Consider the following 23090-nt stretch of genomic DNA (forward strand, 5'->3'; position numbering starts at 1 on the left):
ATAATACTTATCCTTAGGAAAGCTCTTTTTTACCAATAGAGCTAATAAAAATGAGTAATCATCTGCTTTAAGTATTAAATATTAATTGCTACACTGAATTAAAGAAACCAAAAATATCTAACTAAATACAAGAAGAACAACTATCAGTGCAGAATTCTTAGGCACACTGTAGAAATATTTCTGGTTTGGCTTATTTGCTGAAGAACTGATTTGCAAGAGAACTGATTTTCCACAGGTCCTTAGATTTCACTCAGTTTTGCAATCGTTTAAGACTTACATTAAATCACAGCTGCATTACACTGAAATCAAATAATACAAATACTTTTGAAAACGCTTGGAAATAATCAAGGTAAAGGACTTTTTTGCTCCTGATTATTCTGCTATGTTTTTTGTCAATTTAGGTTATGTATCAGCTAGCAGAAGTTAATATCTAAATACCTGTACATTCAGACTTTGCTTCTTCAACACAGACCTAAATCTTGCCTGTGAGAAGCTCTGGATTCGAATTACTTTAAGAAAGAAAATGAGGGAAAATATTCTCCCTTGGTTTCCCAGAAAGCCTAATTAAAAATGTTTTACGAAGACGTGTTGACTTAGTTTGAAGAATTATGTATTTCAAAGTATTTCCTATGGAAGGAAAACCAGGATTTTCTCCTACTTGGTCTCCTTATTTTTAAGCATTTAGTCTTGATTGTGATTCTTCGTTGGTTCTTTTCTTTTTAAAGTGCAACAAAAAAGAATGAAAAGATGTAAAATTGGAAACAAAATGTGGTTGTGCCAAAGTAAAAGAATTTAATTTACTTTAGGAGTAATACAGATAGACTGCACTTCAGCTGCTTCAGAAATTATGTATCAGGCAAACTTTGTTTTGATATATATTGAATTCCCAGTGTCCGAGCTAAGTGCAAAGAAGTGGAGCAGGTGGAAATCTCACAACACTTCTTAAGTTTGGATGCAGGTGCCAAAACAGCCAGATGGTGCCAATAGCAAAAAAATAAAAAGCTTTTAAAGCCCAGTAGTATTCAGGTTTCAGTGCTTTGACTGAGGCTATGCAAAGCCTGCTATACATTTATTGTGTGTCAGGGTTTTGGCAGTGTTTTTGTTTGTTTTTTTTCTTTTTTCCCAAACAGAGTATCAGGTATCAGACAGAAGCCTAGCCTAGAATCTGCTTTGGTGGAGAAAATTATACTCTCCAAGTTTTCCTGCTGCTGCAGGCAAGGAAAACTGCACATGCAATAAACTAAAATCCTACGTTTGGATGGCTGATACCTTAAATTAGTCTGAAAGTTTTGGAATATGGCAAAATTTTAATTAAGCTTATGACTGAAGTTGTAAAGACTAAGTGATACATAATGAAATGCCAAAAATACATCTATACAAAGTAACATTTTCATTAAGAGAATATTAATAAGACTTTAAACTTCAGCAGAAAGATGAAATGCCTGTTTCTCTAGATGTTTCTAAATCATACTGCTGGCTGCCTCTCACAAGAAGAGAAATACCTTTGCAAGCTTTGAGTCTGTAAATATTTAACTTCTGTGTTTCATCTAGGAGAAACAGCACAATTCATTTCACTGGAACAAATATGACTGGAGCCACAAATACATAAGGTAATTAGATACATTTTCAAGTTTAAGTGGTAAGTATGCACACAACACAACTTTTTTGAATATATTGGAGGTTTAAATATGTTGGCAGAAAGACAAAATTAGAAAGACAAAATATGTTAATGAATAATAAACCCATGTTATTATCATCCACATTTTTGTCCATTTGCAAAGGCAGAATGGGATTTATTACAGTCAATCTAGTACCCATGCGTAGCAAGTATAACGAACAGTACCTATACTAAGTTTTTCCAAGAAAATACAGCACCTAATGTGGCTATACAGACACATATAAAGGACATATTTACCATATATACACTCCCTATAGACACTATATATGATAGATATGCATAGTGTAGATGCAGTGCTTTGATACACTGCTTAACAACCGAGTTATTCCTCTTACCTGTGAGAATTTCCATAACATCTCCAATTATGATATTCTTCCATAAGATCAATATGATCAAGTGTAGAATTATAGAACTCTGTATATGAAATAATGGGAGGAGTGATCAGACTGTTTGCAGCATCTACAAAGAAAACACAGAAGCCTTTTAAAATACTGCCTGTATTCACTGCATTTGCTCTCTAGTCACCAGTGAGCTCAGAAACTTTAAGCCAAATCATCTACTAGTAACTTGGTCTCAGTCCTAACCACATAATTACAGCTGTAATATATTACATATATTATAACATAATATTAATACAACATTATGTTAATTGTTGTCTAGTTCAGCCCAGTTATAGTAAGAGAACTTCCATTTGATGCGAACTCACTTAATGATATACATTAAGTTAAGGTTTCATGAATAAAGAATGTTATGTTCTGCTGAAATGAATGAAAAAGCAGTTTGACAGATGGATTTATTAAACACCTTCACTTAATTTCAGGCATAGCTATGATCATAAAATCTACACAGACTTAATTAATAATTTAACACAGTTTTCCATTGGTGTTTGATGCCTGCTTGCGAAAGGAATGAAAAGGGAGAGTATGCAAAGATATGCTTATTTACTCAGGTAACTACTGTACAATCTAGACTCACCAGTACAAAAAATACTTGACCAAAAGAACAAAATCAATTGATATTTAGGCTGTTTTCTTATGTAACATTCATAAAATGTCAAACAGCTATTGTGTTTGCACTTAAACATAACAATTTTGAACAGTCGAAGCGAGTGAATTACTAAGTACCATGTTTCCCAGAATTAAGGATGAGCAACTCTTTCAGAGATGACTGATGACACACATCTTGGGTTTAGAGTCAGCTGAGCTTATGGGTCTAAACTTGCTCTAGAATGCTTCTAAATAAAAGTGTAAAGCAGACTGCAAAAAGAAAATTCTCACATTCAAATTAGTTTTTACTTGATGGCTTCATTTTCTGCTAGAAAGGAAAACGGGTTTTTACCCTTCAAGAAAAGAGGAATGATCTTCAGCCTTCAATTTCCAAAGGAAATGCTTTACTCACTAAGCTAATGGGGCTGAATGAAGGAGAAGGTTTGCAATTCCAACAGTCAGATTTGCTGAGCTCTGTGTTGAACTGGACAGGGATCTACTTTTTGTTTAAGCTGTAGTTTTGGATTTAAGAGGCATATGCATTTCCTAAATTCTATTAAATGCTAAATGCTTCTGTGAAGGTAAGCCAGTTAACAGAAGAAATTCAGGCAATAACACATTTGAAAGTGTTTATTTTATAAATCCAAGGGAAATTTGAACCATTGGTTACTTCTATGGATTTTTGTTTGAATGATCTTCAGTTGTTCTTACAGGAAGAAGACTCATAGTAATTATTCTCTACTGGAAAGCAAGTACAAAGACTTGCCAATAAAAGGTATTTTTTGTTGCTTATACTACTTTTTGCCATGTCCTTGTGGTTCATAATATGGTACCATCTTTGTCAGTCTCCCCTAGAAGAGATGTATAAAATATCCCTCTATACATACATAAACACACACACACATACATATGTATATGCATCCATAGCTCAAGAATACCTACTAAATAAAGCCAGGACTTTGGTTGCTGATGGAATCCACCATGTACATTTCACCATAGGTGGAAATTCTTCAGGTTTTGCAGGAAACAGGCGTAAAGAAATAAATTGTAGTAACCTGTCCACTAGCTGCTTGAACCTCCTCTGTGAAATCCTAAACCAAAAAAAGCTGCAGTTACTCTCATGACTGCATGCTACAGTTTATATAATCAGATTTCAAGATTATAAAATGAATATTTAATTATATTATAATTTCAATATTACAAACTAAAGTTTATATATATCAGACTTTTTAAAAAACATGCTTTTTTTCCTTATATGTAAATAAAACTCCAAATAAAAACTTCGAGAAGGATGCTTTTAAATATTAGCCCACAGCAGTTTCCTTCAGTGCACCCTTAGCTATGCTTTTTAATCTCTGTGATTTTAAAAATGCTGCAATTTAACCATTACTTTTTCTTCACTTTTAGTAAATAAAAAGTATATCACTCCAAATTCTGAATACTGAGGAATTACCATTTTTTTATTTTGAGATACTTGATTCTATTGAATAAAGAGTAGGAAGTATTTCATAAGCTTGTGACAGGTACATATTTTAAATTACATGCTGCACCACTTCCACAATATCACAGCAGTACACACATATGTGTAGATTTATTAAAGCACCCTTTTCTAAATAAGACTGCTCCTGTTTTAATGGTTTAGATTGCTAATACATTTTTTAGGAATAAAACTATCAATATGGCTTTTGCATCCTTAACCAAGAGGGTAAATCTTATTTGTATATCTAGACATACTACAGGGTCATGGGAGGAAAATATAATTTCTATCCTTGCAGAGAAGAAGATCCTTTACTAACATATTGTATAGGAGATAAGGTAACTGTGAATATGGACAGTAAAACTTTTTTTTTACCTCAGACTGAACATTTTTGTACAGGTGTTACAAGGAAGCAACCTGCACACCAACTTAGAAGTTGCTCTTTGGTTAAGTACCCCCAATATGACTTTACTAGTGAGGTACTATTAGAATTATTTTGATTAATTAGGCATCTAACTATGCTCTCTCACCACCTCTATTACACTACAAAGCAGGGACCCAATTTCAGATGTGGTTTGCATACAATACAGTAAAGTATCCTTGCAAATTATGCAAGAAACCTTTATTTAAACAAAGATCATAAAGATTCTTGCATTAATAATACTGTTTAACATTTACCTAAAAAATTTTACATGCATAAGTTGTTTTGCCTGTGTTGTAGAAAAGTAATATATGTTATTTTGCAATTAAGGTTTTGTTTGCTTTAAGACATTAATTTTTTATACTATATACAGTTTGCATCTATAATTCAGTATTACATAGCAGACTATGTCCAAATGTGCTTTGAAAATAACAAATACAATCTCTTTAGTCAGCTTAATACACTTTCATATAATTTATAAAACAGTCAGTATCAACAAAAATACAATAACAGTTGTAATCCTAATAATGGAATTTTAAATTTTCTAATTTTTTTACTTTTTAGACCAGTGCACTAGGAAATGATGGTCAGCTTCTGTTAAGGCTGCTATCTGTCTTAACAAGTGAGCATAGATGACATAAGTAGAAGTGTTACTAAATTGAGGATTCTGAAAAAGATGAAAAAGATGTGTTAGGTTAACATGCTGCATAAAAGGAAAAAAGTCATTAGTATTTTTTCTTATATTTGTTATTGCCAGTACAATTACGTAGGAAAGGAATTCACAAAGTTGCTGTGACAATGGTAAAATTATGAAAAAAAAAAAAAAAATATTTGCAACTTAAAGAACACATAACTTCTATATTGTAAAAGTGTGTTATCTTTTGTTTTAAAGGAAAGCTCATAGGTAATTAAGGCAGTACTTTATATGTTTTTCTGGATTATCATTTACTGTGTAGCCCATAAATTATACTCCTCTGAGTCATATTTTTTCCATATCAGTAATAAGGATTTTCATAGCACCTAACCTCCTGAATTTTCAGCAGGATATATTCCTTACAATTCACAGCTATCATACCACCCCAGAGAAGAAAAATATTTTCGCAAAAAATTAAATCATCTTTTCATTAACAGTAGAAGTCTCTCCTTGTGTGGAGAGGCTTTTTCTACACGGTCAAAATTTAATTCCTACAAATGCAAATCAACTACAGTTCTAAAGGTAACAGGTTAACATAGACAGGAATCAGATGATGTAGCCAGTCAGACTGGAGAGTGTCTGATGGACAAAATGCAGCACGGGAGAAAGGTACAACAATATATGAAAATTCATATACCAAAACTTTCTGGAAAAATCAGTTGAACATACCAATAAAAAAAATCCTGAAATAAGGAAGAAATAAAGAATAATAACCTACTGAAACATTTTTTCTTTCAACCCACAGAATGATGGGAAACAATTACATGTCTAACTGGTAGTTCATAGTTTTAATCTATGCAACCTCTTCCCACCAACTATCTTCTATTAAGCTCCCATCCCCATCATGCATATCCTCCACTTCTTCCATATTTTAAAACATTCTTATAATAGGAAATTATATGTCAAGTATCTCTGGTACACAAAGTATCTTCTTTACATAGTATACTGGTTAATATTTTATGTGTTAAGCACATACACCTGAATAAAAATACTGCATTTTTCTTACCTGTAAAAGTATACAGTATGCTCTAAGATCATCTTTTGTTCGTGGTCTATGAAAAAATAATAAGCAGAACCACATGTAGGCACCATCCATACATTTTAAGAGTCATGAAATCATGCACCCTATGATTTAACTTTGCTTAGCCACTATGTGTTGAATATCATACTTAAGGACCTTCCTTCACTGCTCTCAGAAACTGAAAAGGTCACTTAAAGAATCTGACTACTCTCTAAAGGTAGTAGGCTATTTTAGCATCTGTATTTTGTGGCATAATACAAAAGAGAAGGAAAAAAAATAAAGCATTTGGGCTATTCCTTTCTGCATCTTGCATTGCCCTTTTGATGCCATTGCCACAGATGTGAAGTAAACTTTGGATCAGGGAATTTTTTAGGTTAGAACACCCTAGTTGGTCTTGAGGTGAGGGTGGAGAGAGTATGTTTACTGTAGATAAAATCCTTAATACACGTAAAACTTCAGATGTCTGCAAGATTACCCTAGCAACAAACAGCTGAGATTTTGTGGGGGAACATATAGTTGGGTCTGGGTCTGCTTCTCAGAGGTTGTCAGCTTATAAAGTTTAAGATATGCTTCAGCAGATTTGCCTGCCAAAAGGACACAAGTTCTTGTAAGTCAAATAAGTTGTACCAGAACATTTTATTTATTTGGCTAAAACAACTATCCTAATTTTATTGTTATTTTACTTTCAGCTATGCCTCTTCTAAGCAGCAGTACTTGCTGAAGTTAACAGCAAGTTTCCCAGTCAGTGTCTGCTTCTAGGACTGATAACACTTGATTTTTATAGTTATGGCTAGAGAATGGTCTGCAGAACCAAGGCCACTGCTCGGTCCTGAGAAACATCTTACGCTGTGGAAAGCAACCCTCTAGGGAGGAGTGGAGGTCACAGGTGGCCAAAACTGACCAAATGAAGTATTCATATGCATCATACTCAGAATAAATTTGAGGGATCATGAGGGTCAAGCCCTCTTCATCCAAGGCCAGCATCCTGGAAGGATTCTGTCCCTTTGTCTGCCTTTGATCCCAGCCCATGCCCTCCTTTATCTGTGTGTTCCTGCATCCAGCTCCCATCTGCTGCTTACTCCAGCAGCCAAACCTGGGACTTTTCCAGGGCCTGCCCTGCAGCCTCGTTGGGGACGTGAGTGTTATTGGGGAAAACAGAAGAGGAATGGGGTATCTCTTTTGCATATATTTGCATATATTGAATTAGTTTTCCTTTTCTTCATTACTATTTCATTAAAGCTGTGTAGTTTAGTTTCCAACCCGTAAGCATCTCTCCTTTCTCTACCAGGTAGTGGTAGAGAAAGATTAAGAGAGATTAATAGAGAGCACCTGTCATTAGTTTAATTGCCAATCCAGTGTTACACCATGACAACAATAAAGACAAAAAATATACCAGTTTTAAGTGTTGGCACAGCACTAATGAAAATGTTTATTATAATTACCCTTTCCATTCTTGTAGCAGACCATTAATTATTCCTTTTAAGACTGACTTCTGAACATCTTGAGGCTATGGGAAAAGGAGAGGAAAAAAACCAAACCTGATGTTGTTACATATATTCTATACAAGATACTGTGTGAACAACAAAGTTTGATTTGCTTGTGATTCAAGCCAGCTAAAATATCTTGTTGCTATGATGCTGAGCTCCTAAGTACCTCTCCTCACAGACTCTTAGCTGAGACCTGGAGCTATTCCAATGGTGGCTTTCAACTTAACAACTTAAAGACTGTGAATATAATTTCTAGATTATTCCCACCCTTTGTTTACCAGGCACAGTACCTACTTTTTCCTACACTCATCTTCACAGTTTCCTTATTTTCCACCATTCAGTGTCCCATCACAGCAATGTCATAACTTGCAAGCAGTCTTTTGAGATCTACCAAAGTATAAACTGAGCATTACTAACAGAAAATATTTCCTCCTCTTTTACTAGAGCAGCTGTCAGGATTCTATTGCAATTCTCATGGGACCACTTTAAGTATGTTTTGAGAGATTCTTCAGAATTCACTGCTACTCGAGAAAAACTTTTGGGATAAATTGTTTCTTAGCATATGTCTTTGCTGAAATAAATGTTACAATGCTTTAAAACATGGATTCTTTTTTTTACTTACAGTATTTAATAAGGCATCATAGACAACGTTCACAAATTTTGCATTGATTCCAGAGTCCTCAATGGTATTAAATGGAGAACTGATATCTTTCTGTAAGTTAGATATAACATTAAGCATTTTGGTTTTGAAATGTTTTCAATATATTTGCTATCTTTGAACATAAAAATTTTGCACTAAGTTTAAACAAAACATATACAGATACAACTATTTATTTTCCTTATCAAAACATAAGAATCTAAGTTGGTTTTATTAATATGTGATTCAACTAAACAGTAATAATCCTACATATTGTCAATATTCACACAACTCATTACCTTGTTCTATTTTAAACATGTGAGAGGGTTTCAAATTATAAATTACACTGAATTCTCATTTTCTGTTGCTGATCCATCATCCATCAGCAACAAAATCATAAGCATTCCATATTTAAGTTACTAGAAGTCACAGGTTATTTTGTCTCAGTTCAGGCCCTAATGTCCATATTAAATATCATATGCACATTTCTGGAATAGGCAGGAAATACTGACTTAACATGAATTCAGAAAGTTTCCACAGACAAATTTGATCCTTCACACAGAAAACGGAGTATGCCATCACAACACAAGAACAGCTATATGACTCGAGCATATATTGCACTTTTTTTAGGGACAAGGAATTCCTTTTTCCAGATTTACCTTGGCCTGTACATTAGCTTGCATGTTTTTAAACTGTGGTTTGTGTAAAAAGTATCTACACAGTAATGTGAAGTACATACACTTGGAATGTAGTTCCTAAACTGAAATGAATAAATCAAAGCAATAACATTGTCTATGAAAGGCAGGTGAGATAATGTCAAAATGATCTTGGTGGCCTTGACACTTCAAAGACACAAAGCAGCTTAAGTACTAAACAGTATTTTGAATTTTCTACCTTAAATGCAGCATTTATCTCCAGGAATGAATCAAATGTTGTAGAATAAAAATCATGTACAGCTTTCCAATCTCCTGATGACTTAGCCTTTTCCACATCATCCCTAGAAAGAATATATTAAAATATTGCTAATATATTAGTTCAATCTTCCCAACCACTTAGGACTTAGACAAATATAGCAGACTTAGACAAGTATAGTATCAGTGTCTTTCTAACATCTTCCTTTTTAAGATCATGGCAAGAGAACAAAAGCACAGTTTGTCTTTGATACACCTTAACAATATCTGTTATTCAAAACGTTAATTCTTTGTGTCATAGTTCAGTACGTTAATACAAGTAATTAGCAGGACAGAATTACACTGCAGCTACACTGACATGATAAAATTTCTAAGACTAATTTAAGCATTCAGGCTCCTAAACCAGCGAAATTTATTACAACTTGTACAAAATTGTATTTCTCATGACATTTTTCAGATAATATTTAATCTTTATATGTAAAAACACGTCTTTACATATAAAAGAATGTGTATATACACATTCTATAAAAGGACAACAAAATCTATGGATTTACTCTTCAAGTTCTTTTAGGTACTGGACCTTAAAGTAAATATCTGTATTTGAAATTTTGTATAATATCATACCTTAAGAAAAAACAAGAACAACAAACCCCAGTCAGCCTTTGATACAAAATTTTATTTTAGCTAACTACAATACTGCTGACACACATCCCACTAGTAAGTTTTTGCAATAAAATTAACATTGAAAATTAATTTTTTTTAACATAATGCATGGAGAAACGTCATTTGCACTTTTTCTAAAAGTTAGCAATAGTGCAGTCCACATAATCACCACTCCAGATTATGCCATTTCCTCAAAAGATAGTCTAAATATAGCAATTTTGGGAAACATGCCCAGAACCTCAATGGACAAGGCACACCATAATTGGCAGTACAAACAAAATACCTAGGACTGAGAGGGATTTTCCAGCCTGCAATAACCCATACACAGTTTTTCTCAAAACTAAACATCCACTGAGTGTTAGGAACCAAATTTCTCTCTCTGAAATGCAAGCTTTGCTATTTCTTGAACAGAATACTTGAAGCTAGAGAAAGTATTTTGCTGTTTTTCACAGCAAGACGTATCAACCCCACCATCACAACCAGGCAAAGTTCTACTACTACTTCTCAGTCTTACTGAATTCTTCTTTTGAGATTAAAAAAAAATGAAGAAATGAAGGTAAATGAAGAAAATTAAATAAAGTACACTTTTGGAAACACCAGTGTAACTTACTGAAAATCTTTCACAGTTTTGGTTCGGATGGGAAGGGAAGGTTCAGAAGGAATTGGTGCTTTCAGTTCCTGGGGCAGTGTATCTATAGAGATGCGCTGCTTTTGTCGTACATCCAGGCAAATAGGTGGTAGGTCTCTCACTTATTAAAAAAGAAAACACCAAAAAATACATGCAATGCAATAATAACAAATAGATAACTACTAAAATTCAGACATAAAGGCGTTAGAATGTATATAGATATATATGAGGAAAAAAACCAACCCCACACTGTCTGATTCTATACCTTTAAAGTCTATTCATCCAATTATTTTTCTTTCCATTGTGCTCATCCCAGGAAAGATGGAAACTTCCACTGATTTAACAGAATTAAAACCCTATAAACAAAAATCTGTGTCCCTAGCTTGTAAAGGAGTCTTTGTGACCAAAATGTACCCTTCTGCCAAGGGAGGCAAATTGGCCCTTCTCTCTCCTATGTAAGACTTTCTGAGAGATGGGGAGTCTCTACTATTTTATAAATTAACTTGAGCTGCTGGACAAAGTTGCAAACAATATTTGTCTATTACAAAAACAAAGAAAAACAAGACAGATTTTCACAACTGAATTGTTGGCATAATGCTGGCATTAAAAAAAAAAAAAAAAAAAAAGCCATTGTTGATCTCTTTTCCAAATGATTATTAGGGATAGTAGCAAGATAATGTATTTAGTCAAGATGCACTGGTAGTACATCAGTAACACTATACTGGTATACACAGTACCATAGCAGTGTTCGCAACATATGAAAAAAACTCAAGTTCATAACTCATGCTGCAGAATTTTCATTAAATCTATTTAATGCCATAGATGATCAAACTTCTGAATGTTAAGCCAAGTGCCTTCTAAAGTTAGATTCATAATGGAAGTGCCTGTTCTGGACCTCACATCCACTTCAACCTATGAAGAACTCAAGCTAAGCAAGTTAGAACACACTTATAAAAAAAAACCAACCCAAATTTCAAGTCAAAGAAAGTGATGGAATTACAGATACCCAGGGTAATCCTATTATTTTTGCTGTTAGAGAAAAGCTCAGCTGTCCAGTACTGGCAGCTATTAGCCACAAAAAGTAGTGTTGTTCATTATTGCATTTACAATGTATATTATAAATATATATTGGTGTTCCTTACATCTAAGGAAAAATCTCAAGCACAACCATAGCAAAGTCCATCTATTTTCTGATGTACAATCAGTATTTCTGTTATATATAGTGATAAATAGCTGTAGCTAGAGCTGACTGTGGAACTTCAAATCCATTAAATGGGAAACGCAAGTTTTGTCTTGCAGAGAACCACTGCTGAAATTGTAGCAGCTTTAATAAATTTGGCTGTCTATTCTAAAGTACAAATAGCAGTGCTCTAACTGCTAGGCCAGCAATTAAGAGAATTACAGTTGCTCTCTATTAATGCCCCACCCACCCACTTTCCCAGAAAGGGAAAGGAAAGAGAATAAGGAAGAGATTTAACAGTTGGAAACTAAGCTATACGGTTTTAACGCAAACAATAAAAGGCAGTACACAAGGTCTTTCTACTTTGCTCCACTTCTTACTTTATATTGTATCCAAAAACATTGTATAGGGTTTATGTGACATGGTGGAAGCAAGGATCTGCAGGGGCTGCCTCTGTGTCAGACATGGCCAGCTCCAAAGCTGAGCCCATCAGTGACTCGCTGGTAACATCTCTGTGCTAATAAATTCAAGCAAGAAGAACAAAACACTGCACAGCAGCTGAGAGAGGAGGGAATATACAGAAAAGAGAGAAAACACCCTGCAGACACCCAAGTCATTGGAGAAGGAGAGGGAGGAGATGCTCCTTGCACTGGAGCAGAGATTTCCCAGCAGGCCATGGAGAACCTATGCTGAGCCTATGGCTGAGCAGGATGCTGACCCAGCCCTGGCCTGTGCTGGACCCACACCTGGAGAAATCTGTTCCTAAAGGACTGTAGCCTGTGGAAAGGGACCACGATGGAATTGTTCTTGAAGAACTGCAACTCATATTTTAAGACAAGTGCACTCTGTATCTCAATCCATGATCTTTTTCACCTTATTTTCTCTATATATCCTGTTGAGGAGGGGGAGTGATAGAGTAGCCAAGATAGATCTGTGATAGCACAGGAGTGCATCTAGCAGCCAGTCAAGGTAAACCCATTGAAAACATAAAAAGTATTCCAGCACAGTATACACAAACATCCATTTTACTGTCTTCTCAAATATCCTAAAAATGCTTTTTTTTAAGTCTGTGTTTTAAAAAGCATTTTAAAAAGCATTTACATGAATTATGACATATATTTGGAATAAAAGACACAGTATAAAATAATTGCCCTCAAAAGACAAGCATATTAAATGAAAATTCTCTGTGAATTGTCTAAGCCCACTCCAAGACTTCACTACAATTCCGAGTTGTTTATTAAAATTAACTTAGCATCGAAGCAGTATCACTACTTCACCGACCACTCCATTTATCACAGCAAGGAAATAGTTATTAGCAAAAACTCCAAATCCCAAAGACAAGATTCTTTTCACTCATGACAATGACAGAGACATCGTCATTGTGCTTAATTTGACCACCATTCATCAGGTGGTAACAGATCAGAGCTGCCCTAAATCCGTTAAGTACAGCATCAACTATAGACAGGGAGCCTTGCCCACTCTCACAGCTGGAATTTAAAGCTATTTAAAGAGAAGAGTAGTAATTTAAGAAACCAAAGTGGACACATGGACACTAAGTTAATTCAAGCCAAAGTGCCAAACAGTTCTGCCATGCAAGTGCTCTGCTATTGCACATCATTCCTGAAAGCAGGATGGGCTGACTTTAAAGGCACTAAGACTGTGTCTTATTTTTATGATATAAGAAAAACAAACTACTTTAATTTAGCTCTCATTCTGTCTTCTCAATTTTAATGGGATTAAACGTTGAATTATAACCAGCTGAATACAGTGAAATGAGGGAAATATCTGCAGAAGAGCCAACTGCTTAGGGAAGCTGTTTCTCACCAGTAAACTGATGCTGCAGGTGCTAAGCTGGTAACTTGCACCCTGTCAGTGATGCAGCTTTCTTTGATATACATGCAGCTTAAATTAGATACACAAAAAACGTTTAATTAATAATGTTAACTTCAGTATGCCTTGCCATAATTCAAGTTTATTCATAAACAGATTTGCTCATCTGACATTCAAAAATATTAAGATTTTTAACTTGAGTTCCATACAGAAGAAACTTGATGCTTTATGGTTTTAGTTGATAAGCATCAATAAGAAAGTATTTTAAGCCAAAAAGTAGCAATCATTTCTGTCTGCTTGCCCAGTTACATCAAGTAAGAAGGCTCAGCAATATATGACTGCTTAGGGCATGATACAAAATCTGGAGGAAGAATATCTCACTGATGCAAAGCAGAATTGACTACTACACAGGAACCTGGGGTCAATGAATTTAGAACAGCAGTCATTTTCACAGTGACCAACACAGCTACTGGAAGACAAATCATTTTCAAAACAAACATCACCTTTGCTTTCGTGCTGTATTTACCACATTACCTTTTCCACGCTTCTGGTTTTCAACAAAATCAACATTTTGAACTCAAGACTGAAATTTGACCAGTATATGCACATATACGTACAAACACATATTCAGAGAAATAGAACATATATATATTTATATAAACTGAAAAAAAGCCAAACCAAACAAACCACCACCAACCAAGCATCATTCATGACTGTCAGAATAACAAAAGAAGCATTTTTAACTGAGAAGTTAAAACAGTTATTTCTTTCCACAGAATACACACATCTCCTCAAAACATTTTCAAAAAATAATCTGTTTTTATACTGGAACACTACCCCGATTCTGAAATTATAATGTGCAGCAAAAGCTGAGTTTCCAGTTATTGTCAGGTACAAAAAAAAAAAGAAAAAAAAAAAAAAAAAAGAGGAGAGGGAGGGAAGGGGACAGACTTGTGCGAAGTGGCTAAGTGAAATGAATTCTGTAAAAGAGTACTTGGCTCAATACTAGATTTAATTTCACTCTCTCCTAAATTTTATTAAGCAGCAGGCTTTTATATCATAAGATTGTATTAAGCAACTATTCAGACAGAAGCTGGACAGGAAAACTACGTCTTATAGAATGAAAGACAACAGCTTGGAGTCTATGAATCCACTGCATGCATGTTTCTGTTAAAAAGGCTAGCAGCTGAGTAGCTAATATTACCAGAAGATCACTTCTAGCTTCTGAGGAAAATAATGTTATTAGGAAAAGCAAAACATTTTATTGCTCTGAGGACTTTCAAATTCTGGACATATTGCAACTAATTACATGCAATTCACATATAAAGACTTCTTAAAAAATATCAAGGTAAGATCAATGGCCACCTGAGGAGTGTTCATCCAACTTTGTTAGCTCAGCCCTAAAGTTCTTGATAAGAATCAGCAGAGCTTGGACCTGCTTTGCCGCGCCACCTTCTTGCCTTACCCCAAGTATTACCCTCAAGACCACCTCTTGTACTTTAACTCCATTAAGTTATACAGAAGAGGAGAACTCTTCACTGGCCATCTCCAGCCACCTTTGTTTCTGTTGCTCAACTCACTTTATACTATGCAAAGTACAAAATCCAGCCCAAGCCATCATTTAAACAAGATTGCCTTTATTATTTTCAGTAGAAAGCACCTACCCCCTGTATAAGAAAAACTGCTTGAAGGAGGGAAAAAAAAAAAACCCACAAGTTTTTTGCACTGACTACTGACTTTTACTTTTGCAGTACAGATAAGAAGGATACAAGTAAGGATACAAAGATTATTTAAATAAGCTGCCTTTTTCTTCACAACCTTGAAACTGACAGTCTCTGTCCATAGTTGTTTCAGATTCACACTGAGATCTCTTACGTAGTGCAGTCTCTTTCTTTCTAGCCTTGAATTCACTGAACGCTATAGACTTAGAGAATCACACAATAATAAAGCTGAGATGGACTTACTCAGAGGCAAGATCAGTACAAATCTAAAATGTTTTTACAGCCTTACAGCAAAAATCCCAAATAACTGAAATTCCATATCATAGCTGTCACAGCTTAGCAGTTTGGGTGCACCAAAAACCGAAGGACAAAATTATTATTACCCCCTCTCCTCCCAGAGGGGAAAATAAAAGGTGAGTAAAAACTGAAGACCCCAAGTTGGAAATTGAAAACATGTGGAGAGACTTACTAACACTGGGGAAAGGCAATAACAGAAGGGATAAAGTCACAAAAACACAAATATATACAAATATATGTATACAACTCTATCCCGTTGGCAGCAGGGCTATGTGCCTGAGGGCCCCTTGCAGCAGGGCTGTCTCAGGAGGGGGCTCCACGGCTCTTCCCAGGCCGATGGATGCGGATTCTGAGGAGCAGGTGGGGAGCTGGGGGTAAAGGAGCGCACGGGAAGAGCAGGGAAACAAGGAGCGGGTGGAAGAGAGGAGGGGCTGCGGTCTGCCTGAGCTTTACAGAGTGTGGGCAGGGAATGGGAGGGAAGGGACCCCTCTGTGTGCCGTCCCGCTCAGATTCCGAAAGCCCTCCTTTAGTTGCTTATATTCAAACGATGACACTAGTCCAAAAATTTATTAAAAATTTAAGGTCTAGCTACAAAGTCATCTCATCAGGCTTCGTGATTCTAGCTCACTATACTGAATACACAGCTCCACTTCCTCTCTTTTCAATTATCATTACTTCATCATACTCCAACCACCTTCCTTCTTGCCTTCATAGCTCTTCAGAACTTACCAGTCTTTGCCTGTGATTTTTTATCACTGGCCTTCATGTTTACTGAAAAATAGCAACTCTAACTAACTGTCTCCCTTAAAAGTCTCATCCCTGCCATCCTTCAGATGGCAATGAAAAAAATCTCCACAAAGTTCTGACACAATGTCTGGAGAAACTGCCATCTGCCTGCAGTTAGACAAAGAGTACCTGCAGATGAACTACCTAATCTGTAACTTTCTTTAAAAACTTCACAAGACTATTTTATCCTCCAGGCCTATTTTCCTTATCCATTTTGCCTCTATGGCATAACCTCTACAGATGATGGACTATTATAAATATCACTGCCTGTACAATACAGCACAGCATAATATAATGAAACATGGATTCCTAGAGTTTCTGGCACTACCACAACACAAGTATTGGCAGAACAGTAAACAACTTCTTAAACTGGTAACTTAGTAACACAGGGCGTTTACTCTCTTACCATTTTTGATGTCGGGTATAACAAGTTGAGAAGGTGAATTTCTGTTTCCGATGCCTTCTTTCTTTTGGTTGATAGTTGTGATGAAATTGCTGAAAGTGGAAAACTGATTTTTGGCTCCTCTCTCCAACCCCTATAATTAAGATGATAACATGCTATGAAGGGCTAATACATCATTGCAAAAGTAATCTTACTCATGAGGTATTACAAAGAATACATATACTGAAATTAGATTGGTAATAATTAAGACATAAATAGTGATTCTGAAAGTTTGTTTAAAATTGAATCAGGAGAGATACCATAAATTTCCTTTACATGACATTCCACTACTCCAGTATTAATTGGCAGGATATGAAGATATCCTTGGATTGCTGTGAAGAAAACACAGTACGATCAGAATGCTTTCAACAGTATTCTTTCTGTACCTTGGTACAGAAATTCTACTATTCTGAAGCCCAATATTTATATTCCTCACTACATCCTGCTCAGTTTAAACAGAAGTGTCACATTCTTTTTTCCAAATAACCCTAATATATTGAAGTTCAGACAAGTTTCCCAAGACTTGAAATGTGAGGCCAAAAATTCTATGGGAGCTAACCTGCTAGTGAAATGTACATGCTGGCTACTTGGTTAAATCCCCCCTAAATAATTCAAAATCTTCAGCATCAGCTGCCACTGAAGAAAGGCTGGCCAACAAACATTTGCTAACACAGGAGTCTGCACAAGCCTTTGCTAAGAAGCATTGAGGGCTAAGATGTTTTAAAAGCAAACAGAAGTGAAAACACAATGAATTGCTGAAGGATTGTGCCACTCAGCCTGTTTGACACTGAGTGCTACTAGATATAGTTATTTACTTTGTAGAATTTACCATGCATAGGTAGGCTAAGCAGCTTCCTCAAAATAACAGAAGTTGCATGATGAAGATTCTGATTTGGATCTCAGCTCCAAGTCATTGGTTGATATCAGGCAAAGTACCAACTCAAATAATGATACATACTCTCCCTGCACATCATGATTTTCAGCTTCATATTAACCAAAAGATTCATTTGCTTGATATCAGGTGTTTGTGCTCTCAGTTAGAAAAAAAAATGTTTCCATGAGAATCAAAACTAATTTCCCATATCAGAATAAAAATTCTAGATTAATTAATGTAATTTCCTATCTTTTTTAAACTCATACATTTCTTTTTCCCTTTAAGAGTAGTAAATTTGGACCAAGACATACAGAGTTCTAGGGTAAGCACTTCACTTGCACCACCACATCCTGAAATACTAACCTGCCATAACACAATGTATGCAAGTTAGTACACTGCAAGGAATTTAAAATAACTAATGGTACAAACAACAATTTTTCCATGGCTTGTAATTCAGAAAATTATAAATTTGAACAATCAGCAGGGCTTCTGGCTTCAAAAATACTAAGTTTAAATTTCCATCTTCAAATTCCTTGCATGCAACAAGCATTCAAAAATAAAATGTAGTTAGCACTTATTTTATTCTATAACCTTTGAAAAACCATAAAGCCATTAAGGTGCTTCTCAAAGAATCACCTGGCACATGTCTGGCAGAAAATACACCCTGACAGAAAAAGGGCTTTAAAGAAATCCAGACCTGACTTTTATCTTCTGTGTCACAAAATGGTAGAAAACCTCTGGAGCTTTTACAAGTCTAATTAGGATTAATACAGAATAGGTATCACAGATGACTGACAAGAGGAGCTTTTATAAAACAGACCATTGTGACAACCTTTTTGACTGACTCAGGTTTCTAGGTTTCACTCCAGCCATCCCACTGAAATAGGATAGTTATTTAAAAAGGTGGTTCCTAATGCCACCTCCCTCAGCAGTCATCATAAAGAACAGATACTATACATGCTCCAAGTGCAGTTCCAACAATATTAAACAAACATATGGACTTTACTGGAAAGCCCTAGAGGAATACTGGGAAACTTTGTGCTCATTAATGAGGATCTCCAACATCTCCTGGGAGAGTAATCTAGGACAAGTGTACAGAACCATGTCATACAAAATTTTGTAGGAGGTCAGCGAGCCTCTAGAGCCTAAGACTACACACATACCACCAACAGGAAACTGAACCCCCACATAAAGAGTAAGTATGCTTAGACAGAATAGGTGAATCAAAGAAATCTTTAATTTTTATTATTATTTTTTTTTTAAAGAGCACATTATTAAATCCCAGTTCTGCTGGCTTCTCAGTCAAGTTTACCGAAGCATTAAGTCCAACATAAGAATGGAGAGGTACTAGCATTATACTAGAAACATCTTGCATTATTGAAGTTAAATTAGATGGTGAAAATAAGCAAAGCTGTTTGCAAAGACGACATACAGAGTACTTTCTGGGTAGACACAAAAGACTATCTAGAAATGTTTCTTGAAACTCCTCCTCTTCAGCCCTAACATAAGTCACTCAAATCCCATTTGTATCTGGCAGGCAAAGGTCCATGAGGACTAACAGGTTTTATTCTCTGTGCAAGAAGACATATTGGACACTCAGAGATTACCTAAAGGCAGTTGTCAAAGCAACAGGCCATGCAAAAAATAGGATTTTCTCTACCATTCGTATCTTAGAACGTGTAACATAGGACTGGTTTTACTTTACAGAAGCCCCTAGTTGTTCTTGATTAATATTGGGGAAGTTATTTAGCTTCCCACAAGTTTCTTTTCAGAATCTGAATACTGACCTCCAAGCTATCACCCCTATACATTATTTCTAATAATCATTTAGCTCACAAGAAAAGGCTGAAGTCCTCGCAGGATTAAATGAATTTATTCATGGACTATTTTAATCTCCACAACTTTCCTTAGAAACAAAAGCCAAAAGAAAAGAGGAAAAGCAACTCTTCTTCCACAATTCCACATGAACTTTGCCTAAGTAAAGCTGGGACATAACTGCCAATAGCAATAGTCACAAATCCCTTTATTCCAATTTGCAGCTAGTTTCACCTCCAGATAAAACATCTCTCAGGCACACACTCTTGGGAGGAAAAAAGATACCACGGTTATCTATTGATTTATTAGCATTCTGACCCTTTCCACAGCTACTGTGAAAATTGCAAACTGTTTAAAGGATGTGTCTCAGGTTGCCTTCTAGGCAGACCACATCAGTTGCACAAATTGATAGTGGGTCTTCAATGCACTGAAGCAAATGTCAATTACACCGTATCTGGGGAGGTGTTCTGAGGCTGGCTTCATAAAGAAACAAATGATAATACTTGTATCACCACAGTCATATGATAGCTGTAAATTTAGAAATAATAGACATTTCTTTCAAATATCAAAATTAAGATAATCTGAAGTATCACTGTATTTGTATCGGGCATCCATTTTTATGGAATGTAATTTTTAATGGGAAAAATATGTGAATAAGCACAGTGCTTTTTTAAAAAAGACAATTTACGCTTTTGTCATCATATACTACAAACTCTTCCTCGGTCCAATGAGAAGGAAGCTGAGAGAGTACTTTTTTCTTTAGAAGTATTTAAGGTGATCTAAGTAACATTCACTGGTTTTATGTTAAAGGAGAATTTTTAATAAAAGAATTTGTATTAAAACCAAGTCCTAAATGATGAATCTCACAACCTACTTCACAAAGCGCTGTAATTAGATGTGTAGATTGGTCACAACTAGGGTTTAACAGACCAACCAGTCCAATACCATCTTTACAGCAACTCATAAAGGTCTCGCAAAAGCATCCCTGCATTGCCTATTTAGTGTATTTGGATAAAAAACTGCACTCTGTTACAGAGAAATCCAGGGCTATAGAAACATTTATTACCTCTGTCCACAAAAACTCTCCCTCTGTTATATACTATTAAAATCCATATGCATCTTTTTGTAAATTCAAGAACCCACATGCAATTGACAAGCATGTGTTGAAACCAATCCAGATCTGAGCTCCTCTGTAGCCAGACAACCTGCACAGCTTACACCTGTGTGTTCAGAGGCAGATGAAAAACGTCCGACCATAAACAAGTTCTGATTCTTTAAGGCAGTGAGAATTCTACACAGCTGCCCTGCTGTACATGTTTTTAATTATCTAAGCTAAGCCTCACATATTTTAGACCAATGCTTGTATCTTTATGGTAAGGAATTGGCATTCTCCATTCAGAAGTCTGAAAGTGAAGATTTCCAAAGGTAAAAATAACTCCTGGGCTCTTGCCCATTACAGATTTCTCCCCACCAAATCTGTATCTGAATCACAAGAACAAACACATTCTTCCACATTCCGGTAGATTTTGAAAGCTGAAAGCCTTTCTAGATAGTGGTACATTGCAGGCAAAACACAAAACTGGCAGAATTGCTCAAAGGAGTTTGCCTCTGCTTACTTGGTTTAACATTACTATTATTTTACAACAGTCATAACCATTAGATGCTCAATCTTCTGAAGTCAAGCTATGTAAAATGACAATTTTTATTGTCGAATACTTACCAGAACTTTTGAATTAAGAATCTCATAACTCTATTAATTGCTGCAGTAAATTTTTGCTCTATTGTTGGACTAAAATAAGTTACATCAAGCTTTAACATTGAGCTATATAAGGTATTAAACTCATGCCAGGAAAATTTTGTGCTTATTTGCATAATGCATGGTGTCAGCAGAAAGAAAATAGTAACTCCAGTAAAATTAAAAATCTCAGTCAAGGTTTCTTAAATTAAATTATTCTAGCAAATATCTTCCTTGCAGTTTTTTTTTAGTCAGCGTTAACTAATTCTTCAGCTATTATCATGTTTTGTCACCTTTGCTTCAACACAACTAAAAGCCGGAAAAGACCTTTTCAAGAAAAAAAGTTAAAAATAGGGAACTATTTCTCAGCTAATTCTCTTCCTATTAAGTGTATTAAGAGCTGAAACTCTCCACCCCCGAAAACCCTTAAGGAACATTCAGTGTTGCAAACCCTCAGACGTGACTAACCCAAAAGAGCAGACCGTTGTAAAATGTTAAAGAACTATAAGTAGATGGGGAATTTATAGCTTCCATATGTCACTGCTTACAGATGCACTTGTTATTTTTAAGAAACTTGAATGAAAGCCTCTAAACGGAACAGAACATGAAGGAAAATTAACATGATGTTCCCCCCCCCGCCCCCTCCCGCGAATAGAGCGGCAAACAGAGAAAGCGACGAGGGGGACCGCAAAGTCGGTTTCGCTCACCGGAGCCCGGGCTGGGGATGGAGCCCGGCACCGGTAGGCCAGGAGAGGGAGGTCGCCCGGCCCGGCCGGGGACAGCAAGAAAGCTTACCCCGGCAGCCGCGCTGGATACCGACGGGATGGGCGACAGTTTCTCTTGCTCCTTTTCTTTCTTCCCTTCTTCCCCCTCTTCCTCCTCATCCTCGCCGCCCTCCTCGATTGACAGGGGCACCGCGCTGCCCTGGGTCAGCTCCGGTCCCGGCGGGAGCCCAGCACCGGGACCCGGTGGGAGGTCGGCGGCAGCCGTGGCCGCCGGCGAGTTGTGCAGCGACATGGCCCCGCTCCTGGCCGCCCCGCGCCTCTCTCCTCACCGCACACTCTCAGCCCCCGCCAGCACCCGCGACCTCCCCTTCGCCTCTCTTCCGCCGCTCCCGAGCCCCTCCGAGGACGCCCCGCGGGCACCCCCAGCGACGCCGCTCCGCTCCGCTCCGCGCGGGGCCGCCGCGGCAATGCAGCAACCGCGCTGCTCCCGGGCGCTCGCTCAGACACCCCCGCACGGCGGGGCGGAGCGCGGCCCTGCCGCCCCCGCCACGGCCCCGGCGGGAAGGGAGAGTGCGGGACGCGACGCAGCGGAGGCGGCCGGCGCCGCCGGACCCCGCTGCCCCCGCAGCCACCGCGCCCCCTACGGACAGCGGGCAGGAGGCGGGGCCGCCGCCATGTTGTTTATCGGCGGCTCGCAGAAACGCGCTTGGCGACCGGGGGCGCCGCGCGGGGGCAGCGGAGGACACGGCTACGGAAGCTCCTTTACGCCGGAGCAGCGGCGGTGCCTGCCTACCGGTGCCTGCTTGGCGGCGCCGGGCGTACGGGAATCGGGGCTGTCCCCCGCCCAACGCGCAGCCCTGGCGGCTCTGGGACAAGAGCTACGCGGCGGAAGTGCCCGCGGTGCGGCTTTGGTCGCCGGGGACGGGGTTACGGGCACCCCCTAGGACCTCGGGGCAGGGATGTTCGGCAGCACCCATCCTCCTGCACGCCAGAGAAGCGCTGATTCTGCCGTCCGGCATCTCGCCCGCCTCCCAGCGCAGTGATGCTCTCCGAGCCCTCCGCGGGCGGAGATCGCCCTTCTG

The 23090-nt window shown here is 37.4% G+C and overlaps 1 protein-coding gene across 3 annotated transcripts in view; it reads right to left on the reverse strand.

Annotated features, from left to right (window-relative positions):
• The window catches only part of HECTD2 (HECT domain E3 ubiquitin protein ligase 2), a 38635-nt gene extending 15941 nt beyond the window's left edge, over positions 1–22694 (reverse strand). Inside the window, exons 1-10 of one of the 3 annotated variants that reach the window (XR_011726785.1) lie at positions 22079–22694; positions 16824–16953; positions 10586–10724; positions 9296–9398; positions 8387–8476; positions 7720–7784; positions 6263–6308; positions 5120–5229; positions 3607–3755; positions 2014–2137 (exon numbers count right to left, since the gene is read on the reverse strand). Coding sequence is in view for 2 of the 3 variants with exons in the window: in XM_071748726.1 (XP_071604827.1) it covers positions 2014–2137; positions 3607–3755; positions 5120–5229; positions 6263–6308; positions 7720–7784; positions 8387–8476; positions 9296–9398; positions 10586–10724; positions 16824–16953; positions 22079–22300 (1178 nt within the window). In the remaining variant the exon portion in view is untranslated. The remainder of the gene's footprint in view (positions 1–2013; positions 2138–3606; positions 3756–5119; positions 5230–6262; positions 6309–7719; positions 7785–8386; positions 8477–9295; positions 9399–10585; positions 10725–16823; positions 16954–22078) is intronic. The other 2 variants (XM_071748726.1, XM_071748727.1) reach the window with 2 other exon arrangements.
• Between the last annotated feature and the right edge of the window lie 396 nt (positions 22695–23090).

Source organism: Heliangelus exortis, chromosome 7 (genome assembly GCF_036169615.1).
Source record: "Heliangelus exortis chromosome 7, bHelExo1.hap1, whole genome shotgun sequence".
NCBI classification, from domain to species: Eukaryota; Metazoa; Chordata; class Aves; order Apodiformes; family Trochilidae; genus Heliangelus; species Heliangelus exortis.